General features: G+C 43.5%; 1 protein-coding gene across 1 annotated transcript; it reads right to left on the bottom strand.

The window, feature by feature from the left end:
* Positions 1-4,792: 4,792 nt before the first annotated feature.
* On the bottom strand, positions 4,793-11,484 carry slc35b3 (solute carrier family 35 member B3). The gene is made up of 10 exons (XM_068709702.1): positions 11,241-11,484; positions 9,967-10,203; positions 9,562-9,683; positions 9,258-9,412; positions 7,622-7,729; positions 7,379-7,476; positions 7,097-7,189; positions 6,688-6,799; positions 6,448-6,517; positions 4,793-5,815 (listed from the first exon to the last, which is right to left on the bottom strand). The coding sequence occupies exons 2-10, from the start codon at positions 10,180-10,182 to the stop codon at positions 5,665-5,667; spliced, it is 1,125 nt and encodes a 374-aa protein (XP_068565803.1). The 5' UTR covers positions 10,183-10,203; positions 11,241-11,484; the 3' UTR covers positions 4,793-5,664.
* Positions 11,485-12,565: the final 1,081 nt, after the last annotated feature.

Genomic DNA, 12,565 nt, shown 5'->3' on the forward strand with positions numbered 1-12,565 from the left:
GGGCCTGATGGTAGCATATTCCCTGCTGATAGCGATGATTGCCACGCTCAGGTATAGCTCTGAGTGTGTGTGTGTGTGTGTGTGTGTGTGTGCCCTCTGAGCCCGCCCTTCATGTTATGGGACTGTGCCCGAGCTGACTGGTTAGCCCCCTGCACCTCCGTGAGTCCGCAGTGAGGATTCAACATGGCAGCTGCAGGTTTACCAGGTTTACCAGGCTGCCGACCCTCCTCCCCTGTTCTCTATGCTCTATTTCACCTGCTCCTCTATCCTCTTGCCCGCGTTTCTTACCCGTCTTCCACTAACTCTCCCATTTTTCCATGTGGCTGAGCTTGGAGTAGAAGGGGTGACTCGCGCACTGTGGCTGCAGCACAGAAGATTAGGGCTCCGCTGCTCTATGTTTTGCTTCCCCCATAGTGCAATTTGAATGAATGCCTGGTGGGGAGGGATGCAAAATGGGGTCCATCCCTACCAGGAATTTCAAATGCTGTGTTATGGCTAGGTTTTCTGTCACTATCAAGACCACGACGGAAATCACGGACTTCCTTGTGTCACCCTTGATTTTTTTAAGTGTCCAAGATTTTACAAAATAAGAAACAATAACATGTAGAGACCACCGGTGAAGGTACATGCAATCCACAAAAGTTATTCAGATAAGGCCTTGGATGAGTTTTTCCACTTGTATTAAAAACAGCACTGAGTAATATTCAAGTTAGCTGTGATTTAATATGACATTTAGTAGATTTTCCTTCGAGCACACAGCGCAGACCAGGCAGCACCCATGGGAATCTCCTCTCCTGGCACACGGTTAACATTCCGCATTTGTCCGGCACTCTGTAATTTATTGGATCTCATCTGTCCAGGCTTTGATTTATATATTGATTTGAAAAATAAATAAAAGTGATAGGAACCTGCATTGGGGTGTAATGATGGACTGTGTCGACATGCAGGAGTAGGGATATGAAACATTGGGAGGAAATTAGATATTATGCCCCCAAGACAACTGCAGCCAGCAGCACATTCATTATTGGCTAGATATTTATTATTAAGAATTTCTCTTCATGAGTGACTGCTGCGGAATATTTCGGCCCTGCTTGAGCTACCAAATGGTGTCAGTGAGGGTGTGCGTGTGTGTCTCTACAGTATCTGTGTATGTTAGAATGCACAAAAACAAATATTTGCTGCCATGCTGTCAGAGGATGCTGACAAGCTGAAGGTCTATAGTAACACACACACACACACACACACACACACACACACACACACACACACCACACAGCTGTACAAGCTCCTCAGGTAAAACTGAAACATGCATGCAGTACATGCGTATAAATCCTTGATCTTGTTCATACAATACACAAAAACAATCAGCTATTATAACCTGACAGGACCACATTCATGGGAACAGTGGGGTAGAAAAACACCAGAACACACTAGACAGCTGTTAAAAACTTAAACTCCTTGCCAGGACTTCCACCACCGCTCTGCACTAGTTTTAATCACAGCACAGTGAATTTTTAAACAGCAGTATAGAAAGGGGCCGCTGTCCAAGCCTCCAGAATTTTGATTTCATTTTTTTCCCCCTCCCACCTCTCCGCTCTAATCCACTTCAATTACGTTTCCTCCCATTTCTCCTGATCACTTTACAGCTCAGCAGCACCTGTGCTAATTGTGGCGGCAATGATTGCTGATATGTTTTGCATCCTTAAAGGAGCCTGAGATGGGGACGACAGATAAACATCCGGCCGCGGGGCTTTTGGAGAGCGTGGCTCAGCCGAGCAGATGGCCATCATATTATATGAGGAGAGCTCCTCGCAGAGGCTGGGGTACGGGTGGGTGGGGTGTAATGAGTCTGAGGTAAGAGGAGGAGGAGGAGGAGGAGGAGGAGGTGGGGAGGGGGTGCTGATGTGGAGAGGGAAGGAAGGAAGGAAAGGAGGAGAGATGAAATGAGGGAAGGAGATTAAAAGTAGGGATAGAAAGAGAGAATCCATGTGAAAAAGGACAGAAGAAGATAGAAGAAAGGAAGGATGATGTGGCAATAGTGTATATCTAATGATTTAACATTTGGGAAATATGCATATTTGCTTTCTTGAACAAAGAAAGTGAATACGCGTATTTCCCTAAATTGTTTCTGAAAAACATGAGGACAGATTTCAAATGTTCACACATTCAAGAAAATATAAGTGGTAAAATCATGCATTTAATCATACAACTGACTCCATTCAAGTTTCAGCTATACACTGTCTTTATTTGTTTATGTGTGCATCAAGGACAACGTGGATTGTGTGTGTGTGTGTGTGTGTGTGTGTGTGCGTACATATCTATGTGAGAACTACTGTGTATCCCTCACCTCGCCACTTTGCTGCCCCCACTGAACTGATTGCGCCCATAATGAATGGGCTGCCAGCCCTCCCTGCTGTGGGTATCCGAGGCCGGGCCACATATTATATAGCAACCTATCTGAAGCGGACCGCATATTATATAGCAGCCCATTTGCTGGGATGATGAGCTCTGGACACCTCACATTATTTATTAGGATGGGCCGCGGCCGTGTGAGAGCAGAGGTTGGTGGCCTAGGTTACCAGGCGTGTGTGTGTGTGTGTGTGTGTGTGTGATGGTGATTTGGGGGTTGGAGACAAAAGAGTATACCTGAAGGCCTATTTTGTTACAGGACGTCCCTTAATCATACATGGAAACAATTCCACCCATTTCATATTTCATCACCTTACTAAAGACACTTTAAGTCACATGATTATACGAAAAATATAAAACAATTTGTCCAAAACAATAAAAAAAACAGCTGACTTCAGTGGATAGCAAATTCCTATGTGGCTTTGAAAAATGGCCCAAATCCTCAGCGTTCTAACAGGGGTCAGCCTGCTTTGTTAGGTGTGTTCTCCAGGTGCTAAAAGACAAATGATGTACTTTGCCTTGGGTCAACTGGGCTTTCCCATCCCATAATGACCTTTCAGGGAGCTCGACGAGAACAGCGGTTCCCACAGCGATGAAGCAGTACCGTACGCCGCACATCAAAGGTGTATATAATGGCAAAGTAATGTTTTAACGCTGCGACATGACCTCTCAACCTCTAATGGACCGCTTCACTGTTCATCAATCACATAACAACAGTGGCTAAGCTAGGCGCTGTGGGTCATTATAAATAAATAAATAAATAAAAGGCTTCTTGAAGAAAGTCTTCTTCACATTTCGTGCTTGTGTGAAACCAGAATCTGCAGCCAAACCAGAATGCATCCAAAGTCATTTTCTGTTTTTCAATTGAGTTACGTTCTCCCAGTATGTTCAACACTCGCCACTTTGCTTTCTTTGGAAGAAAAACTGTGTGTGTGTGTGTGTGTGTACTGCCAAAGGTTCCCTGGAGGAGAGAAGATCTCTGTCAGTTTGTCATCAGACACAAGCTGCCAAATTTTATGAAATACCAAATTACTAATTGGCCCAGCGTTAGGTTTCCCGCCTGGAAGTGAAACTGTAATATCTGGGCCTCTATTAGGATCACAGAGAGAGCCACACTCAGCTGCCTCCTGCGGAGCTGGCAAGTCTCTTTCATTTCACACCATGCGATGGCAGTGACACTAACACACACACACACACACACACACACACACACACACACACACACACACACACACACACACACACACACACACACACACACACACACACACACATAAAGTGATCATCAAGGACAAAAGACTTCTCAAACATTTCCAATGTATTCCAAGCCTACCTAAACACCTCCTTGATCGGGCCTTTTGGGTTTACTACCAATTAAACAGAGTACGATTTGAAGTACTGGACATGTTAATTGATGTGTTATAACACTTTATTGACCCATGTAAGGAAATTCTCTTCTCACCTGTGTGTTTTCATTGAGAGGTCAAAATGCATGGTCAGCAGACAGAGCATCAGCGCTGCATTCCTGCTGCAGGGCACTTTGACAGAGAGGATTCTGGGTCCAGGTTGAGGATGATTACTCCAATCACTTCACAGGCCTGCAGTTTACAACTTGTTAATGTCAAGAGAGGAATATAATCATATTTTGTGGATATTTAGACTCATTCACTTATTGTGGATGTGTAGATTATCAGATCAAAATTATGATTTTTACAATACAATGCGAAAAACAGTCAGTGGACACGAACATATCTAATCCATGAGCATCTGAATTAGATTTTCTTTTCCAATCAAAAAGATGCACAGTGGCACTAAAACTAAAAGCAGGGACTCAGTGGTGATGCAATCACCTACTGCTACATGATAATGTAAACGTCTCATTGAGGAAATATCTCCTAAAATAATCTAGAAACAACAAAATATCCATGAATGGCCCAACAGAGGAAACTGTGCTGCTGAAGAACCAGGTGAGAGCTTCATCACATCACCATTTAGAGTGAATGGAGACTGGCATTCAGGTGGATGACACACACACACACACACACACACACACACACACACACACACACACACACACACACACACACACACACACACACACACACACACACACACACACACACGATGGATCCCAATGAATAGGACAGCCTGGGCACAGTGAAGACTGCTGTTTATTTTCTGTCTAGCAGTGCTATCTTTTTTCAGGACTCCTAATCAAACATGCCCAAGGCCACTGGATGGATAAACACACACACAAACACACAGTTTGGCAACATTTCAACTCTTCTCACAAGCGCGCGCACACACACACACACACACACACACACACACACACACACACACACACACACACACACACACACACACACACACACACACACAATAATTGTCTGTTTTTTATTTTTAATGTGAAAAAAGAAAAGAGTAGTACCCTTTCACCCAAACACATGGCTAGCAAATTAGGCGGCTGACATTTTTTTGGATGTTTTGATGTACACTGGAGCAAATATCTCCATATTCCCCAAAATGTAACCACATGATCACACATTTTTCACAAATTAGGGCACAGCCAGATATAAATTACCGATAAACTATGAAAAGAAAAGTCACTTTCATCGAGACAATGATTATATAAAACAAAGTTCCCTATTTCTGGCACATGCGGGGGGGCAGATATGCCTTTTTTTTTTTTTTTTTTTTAAATCAATATGTCACTTTCATTTCAGTCATGACAGGATAGCATGTCGCTCTGTACTCTTTCCTTCCAACATTCCTTAAACCACTCATGGGTTTAAGTGAACAAGTCATTTCCAGTGCAAAACTCTGCAATTTGGTTAACTAAGGCGCTGGCTTCCCTTTAGAAAAGTCCTCAGTGATGTCCTCCGTGTTGGGAATGTTAGTGTGTGTGTGTGTGGGGGGGGGGCTCTGAAGCATTGCTTTAAAAAGAGCCCACTAGCATTGATCCCCTTGTTAAAAAAAAGAGCTCGTTCCTTCAGTTTGCTGTAGAGAGTTTGAGTGGTTTCAGGCGGTTCTACACCAGTGGTGTAGTGGTACATCCGGCCTAGTTTCATTGTGTGTCAGCAGTTTTTCCGGGCTGATTGCTGGCCACACCTTGTATTCCCATCCTTGGCTCAATGTTGATGTGGCTCGCCTGCTCAGGCACAGTGCTTCTGCACCCTGAGGCGGGCGGGCCAACTCTACATCTGAACAGACGGTCTGCCAGCGCAGGACCTCCGCTACGCCCGTGGGTGCCTCCTATACGTTTTGGGAGAGAAATCGGACTTTCTTTCCCGTCAGCAGCCAGCCCCGAAGGTCGTTGATGGAGGGGAGCTTCATTTTCTCTCTGTTTTTACTGTAAACATTCAAGAAGATGCCGAAGAGCACCAGAAGGCCGCCCCAGATGTACCTGACGAGGGAGAGATGGAAAGGTGAGACATTTTTTTTTTTATAAAGAAGACGGCAGAAATGAAGTGGACCGCCATGTGCAAACATCAGAAGATGCTTAATAAAGCTAATATAACAACTGGATATACAGTGTGAAGTAGAGCAGAGTTCAACAAGACGGCCACGAGAAGGCAGATACTGATAATAAAGTATTTTGGTTCAAAAAGTATAAACTGCTGCCGTGAAAGGGGACTGTGAGTCCAGCAACGGTGGAGGGCACACACCAGCTGGAGGGAGAATGAAGTTGGCGAAAGATGCACAAGTTTTCTTTGTCTCGTGTGTAGTGTGTGTGTGTGTGTGTGTGTGTGTGTGTGTGTGTGTGTGTAGAAAGTTACGACAGACAAAAGAACAGGAGAGGTAGAGCAGAAAACGAGACCCCTTTGACAGCACAGAGGAGTTGGAGGGCGAGCGGGAGTGAAGTACAAGGAGAAAGAGAGCGGCGGAGCAGTCGAGGTTCTGAAAATGGACTGAGGACATGAAAAGCAGGGGCAGGGGAGCACAATCTAGTTTGAGTAGTCAAAAGGGAGAGGCCAGCGTAGACTTGCTCTAAACTAGGAGAAAACTGATCAAAGCCAAAAAGGTGACCGGACTTACTGAAAAGTGAAAGGTTTTGCGAAGAACATGAAGGAAAGTACGATAGTCATGGCCTTCCTCCCGGTGGTCACTGCAAAGGAGGAACAAATACATAAATATGTGGTTTAATTACAAACAAGAAATAAAAGATCAACAGATGCGATATCTATGGTGTGAATTGTGACTCAATTCTCTGTCTAAAATCAAATTACAAATCAATTACTGGTCAGAAGAGCAGATTTGACAAACTGCGGCTCTGACCTGTGACTGCAACCAGAGCACCGAAGAGCTTGATCAAGGCGAGCACAAAGGAGATGCCAAAATAACCCGTGAGGGAGAAGAAGAATGCATAACCGTACGTCTTCACGGGATGCTGGGAGGGAGGAGAGGAGAGCAGATAACTATTAAGACATGGAAACATAACTGAAAGCTGCTTCCTCCTGATGCTGCAATAACATCGGGACTTACAGGAAGCAAAGAAAGCATCTCGTGAGTATATATATATATATATATATATATATATATATATATATATATATACAACCTGACTTTAAAAAGCATCTGCCGGGAAGGAACAAGATTATTATACTATAAATAAGAAGTGATCAATCTGTGTATCTTGAAAAGAAGATTTGACGCATGAAGTCCTATTGTCTTAAGCTATACTCACTTCTGAGCAGAATGCCGCCGCTGGCCCCAGTCCGCCTACACAGAGCAGGCCCGTCAGGATGTAGACAAAACCGATGGAGTACGAGTAGAGCACCTGTCAACGCAACCGCATGCGACCGGTCAGTGACATCTCACTCACACTCACACACACACACACACACACACACACACACACACACACACACACACACACACACACACACACACACACACACAGAACAACAGCAGCTACCACAATTCAGACAGACTCATGTACCATTCTTATGTGTTTAAAACAGGGTACCATTTCAGAGTTGGAGCCGTTGTGGAGTTTCATGGCTTTCTCCTGCACGTTTCCGATGACGGCGTCCGCACACAGCGCCAGGGAGATGAGGAGAACACCTGCGTGTGCCACAAACGAGCGTAAACACACGCGAAACTAAGAGCGCGGATGTCCGAACACACGGGCGCGCTGTGTAGTTTAGCTTAAGTTACACAGAGATGAGCTACTCCACACGTATCTCTGAGAGCAGACAAAAGACGTTACCTGTGGCGTTGAAGTTGGGGGCCACTTTGCTGTCTGCCAACGTGAACCATATGAGCCCCAGACTCATGCAGAGAGCAGCGGACACATCAGCCACATTATAGCGTTTACCTGGAACACAAACCATTTTGCACGTCAAATTCTGAACTCGGAATAAGACACCTTGACTTCTAAACTCTCCTGAATCACATTTTGGGAAAACAAGGAAGAAGTTTTAGAGATTAAGCGGTAAAACTTCCAGAAGCTTTTTACAACGTCACAAACACAGAGACACCAATCTGAGACGTCGCCTCGAGCTCGGCTGGCAAAGGAATCTTCAAAAGATGGCCGACCTCTTTTCAAATAAAAGAAGTTGACATTGGACACTGGATTAAAAAATAAAAAAAAGTAACTTAAAGTTTTTACATTGCGTATTCTTGACAATTGGAAGTTGGAGCCGAGGCTGTGCCTGTAACAATACACCAAAAAAAAAAAAAAAAGCTAAAGTTTGGACAAAAAAACAACAGGATGAAGGAGTCTTCCAAAAACAGTTTGACGGATAGATGCCTTGAGGTTGACAAGGGGACGCAGCATCAGGTCGACCGTGGTCGGCTTTGATTCCCTGACTCGCCTTTGAAGGGCCTCACATCAGATGCAACCCCACACCCCTCCCTTCATCCAGCCCCTCGCTACCACTTGCTTTCCTCTTTGCATTCTAAGTGAATAAATTCTGTTTTCCACTCGACCCCTTGAGGGACCCTGGTCCTCACATCTATCCATCCAGAGAGAGAGAGAGACGCAAGAAGGTGAAAAAAAAATAAGAAAGTACACGCAAAACCTGTCTGACGTTGAGGACACAGAACCTTGAGTGGGCCGGTGAGAGGATGAAAGGACGGACAGAAGTAGTGCAGCCGACCGGGCTCTGACAACCGAAAACAACAGACATGGAAGAAAGAGGAGGTACCCAGCGTTGAAAGGTGGTCATCCCTTCAGAGGAAACGTGTGAGATGGTGTAAAATGTACCTTCTCCTGACTGATGACTATGTTTAAATTGTTAGTAAAGTTCAATAAAGATTTTTTCTTTAAGTAATAATGTCACCTTTACATTCAGAGATTCCTCTATTGTGTGAATAAAATGTTTACTTTACAGATTTTGTTTTAGTTCACAGAGAAAAATCCAATTTCTGATGTTTTTGAACAGCTCAACGCCCAATCGTCGTCTTTTTGACTTCACAAATGTGTGATGAATTCACATTTAGAGCTTAAGGGATATACAAATTGGCGTGTTTGTCAACTGATCATAATTAATAATCCAGGTTTAACAGGAAGCAGGAAACCCGGACCTGAACTTCAGTTCATTTAAACTGTTGATCCAGGTTTAAGCTGTTCCACAAAGCCAACTCAGAGTGAATGCTCTGATCGACGAGCCTCGTTTAAACAACGAATATAACAGAGGAATTTAAGAGCAGATCAAACCATCTCATAGAGAGGAAGACAGAGGATTAAAGAGGTTTAGAGCTACAGAGCACTACATATTAATCACATATTATGAAGGGTCAAAATAGTATTAAGAAAAAAGCTAAATCCACCAGCACAAGTAAACGTATAGCTGCATCTGTAACATCTGTGAATACATACAGATACAGTAGAATCAGCTTACCTTGAATAAACACTCCTCCAATCATGACAGGGATGAGTTTACAGCACTTGAAGATGACCTGCGTCGGGTAGTTCAAGTAGCCCAGGGAGGTGTTGGACAGGCCCATAGTGCCCACTGTTAGAAATGCTATCATCATATAAGTCTTTCCCGGTATCCTGGAAGACAGGGAAATATAAAGTAGTTAAGAAACAAGAGTTTGAAACGGATGCGTCGCTTAAGACGGTTTAACAAAAACACCATCTAAAGACTTCATGTGAATTATAGTGAGTAGCGTCTTTCATTCCGGGAGCACGGGATTATTCACCTTCTGCGTTTGTCCTGCGTGAGCTGAAGCTCCACTAGTCCAAACATGGAGTAGAAGCCGAACTGGACCAGCGTGAGGTACCAACCAAAAGGCTTGAATCCTTCCACGGAAAATATCAACTCCTGGATGGAGGGCCAAATAAATAATCACAAAAGCAGGTACCGGTAGCTTTCTGAAGCCCATCTCTGTGTTTATATGTCACATGGGTGTGCCATCAGTACCGGCACTGCATTTTCTAAATATAGAGACAGCGACGTCTAATAAAACAGTACGTGTAAACAAACTTCGGTGAGACTACATTTGCATCTGTACACGCAAACAGACACACAGAGCCTTTACAGCACTCTCCTTCCACCGTAACAATCATATGCTTGTGTGCTCAGATTGCCTTTCTCCCCGTGTTACCTGCAGGTATCCATAGATGAGGTAAAAGACGAAGACTCCGGCCACACAGATCATGAACTGCGTGGGGGGACTGAAGCTGCTCAGGTTGATTCCCAGGACCCTCAGCTCCTCCACAGACTTGATGTGGGGCGACATCACCTCCGTGGACGACGGGATGGAGATCGAAATGTGCTTCCGTGAACTGTTGTAGCTCACCAGGCCATATTTGGCACTCATTGTGTCCGTGGCTGCTGGGAGCTGCGGGAACATATAGAGAGATTTAGGCAATGATCAAAAAAGGAAATCATTGACTTCAGCTTAAGTGTAAAGCACAGCACAGCGCGGAGCTGTTGTAGGAACAGAGGAGGCGTTCAATGACAAATCACAGCATTCTTATTGATGAGCAAAATAAACTCACCTGATATGGCAAAGTGGTTAAACATGAAACTAAAAGATGGCTGGGACAAACTGAGCTCAGTGCTCAACTTTCATCATCTCAGCTTAGAGCTCGGCTAAGATAGTGACCATTCACAGGGTCACGATAAAAATAATAACCATAGTTAAAGTATTGTATGAACTACGACCTGATCAACTTGTTGCACCAAGGGAACCATGCTAGTGTTAGATGTACAGATGATGTCACTTCCTGTGTTATTTGAATGGCTGTTGTGGATCATGTTTTGCAAAGAAGTGAACATTATATATATATATATATATGTTACATTATAATATATAACATGATACAGTCTGTGACACTGGAAACACTTTAAGCATGCTTTAAGACATCTTTTGAGCACCCACTTGCATTCATGCTCAAACTGCTGCTGCATCACACCAGTTATTACACGTCATGTATCCATTAAAAGCCTTCTATTTAAGCATTTAAAAGATGGTACGCTGATTTTCATTCTAAAACATGATCAAACACAATATGTGTTTCTGCTGATCTTGTTGTTATAACGTTACTAAACACAGCAAGAGCCCAAATCTGCATCACATTCAACTTAACACCGCCCTAGTTGTGGATTTGTAGTGTGATATAGACATTTGATACACACACGTTTAGGAAAAGTATGATAGCCAGTAACGTTAGCTAGGCTACTTGAAGTAGCCGGTTGCTAACGACTTAAGTGGAAGTTTTCCTATAGCTAGTTAGCATAGATTAGGCATCCACAGATGAGTGGTAATCCTCACAATCACGGTCATTGTATGAGAACATTTGCATTAGCGATATATTTCCTTCCCGGCGCTGATTTCTCAACATTACAGGCAAGCTACGGTAGCAAGCTTGTTACCTTCAACAACACTTCCGGGTTTCTTTACGCTAGCTTATCCGCTTCTTCAGAGGCGATGCCGGTGACAATCATTTCCCTGGACGTGGTGTCTTCTTCTTTCGCACATTTTGAGCGTCTTCATATTTTTCTTTTACAGTGGCAAAGAGCCAGAACACGTTGGGATGCGCGTTAGCCTGCTAACGGCTGACTGTTTCAGCTGCAGGAGCAGGAGCAGCCAACAACTTCCGCTCCGCTCTGACCTCTGACCTGTGACGCTGTAGGTCTACGTAGCTGTACCCTGTCGCAGGTGGATCATTACACATCATCGATCCAGTATTACATTCGGTCTTAAATCTGTAAAATTGTATTAGCCTGCGCCACCAACAGCGGAGAAGCACGCGTGCATGGTTCAGTTAATGTTGAACGTCAGAGGCTGCACGTGTTACCTGTTTAGAAGGATCCGTCAGAGTTGCAAAGTGAGCTCGCTCTCTCCAGTCACACACACACACACACACACACACACACACACACACACACACACACACACACACACGTCCAACTGTGCACATACACGTTTTGCGAGTTTGTCCAGATAAGCAACATAGTTTCCTCCTCGTAAAAGCATGTTTTTCTTACCTGCAAGTATATATATTTTTGGATAGTATATATTTTTGGATTATATCCTACTTCTACTAAAATAAATATAAAAACAATGCCCGTTTATTCAACAGTGAAATTGATAATGTGAACTATAAATCAGAAGCCTGGGGAAAACCTCCAATGGTAGAAAATAACTAGTGCATTTACTCAAATACTGTACTTCTACAATTTTGAGTCACTTGTACGTTACTTAAGTATGTCAACATTATTACTGTATTACTACTTTACGTTACTTTAGACTTTTATTCAACCACATTTAAGAGGGAAAAATCATACTTTTTATGAAACTACTTTTGTCAACATTAGTAATTGGCAGAGTAGGATTTCGAATAGATAGATATGTCATTTAACTACCAAAATGTATTGTATAAAATTAGATCCTTCTAGACCAGCCACAACATTGACATGCTGCCGACATAGTAAGTTATCAGCAGTGATTGTACTGAATTGTATGAACAACCACAACAGTTGCCACTGCTACCTGATCTGTACTTCCTGCTCAACCTGTACTGCACATGTACAAACTAGAACTACTGACCTATGGTTAAACACTCTTGTGCACACTTTTCTTCCCTTGATAATGCTACACTGTGAACAACAAATCTCTGTTAAAATCAGAAGGAGGAGAGCTAGTTAACATTAGCAGTACAGTCCCGCTTGGGACAGCTAACATCTGTCAACAGAGG

The sequence above is a fragment of the Cebidichthys violaceus genome, unplaced genomic scaffold (genome assembly GCF_023349555.1).
Source record: "Cebidichthys violaceus isolate CVI_PGR_0920_01 unplaced genomic scaffold, fCebVio1.0.p SCAF_15, whole genome shotgun sequence".
Taxonomy (NCBI): domain Eukaryota; kingdom Metazoa; phylum Chordata; class Actinopteri; order Perciformes; family Stichaeidae; genus Cebidichthys; species Cebidichthys violaceus.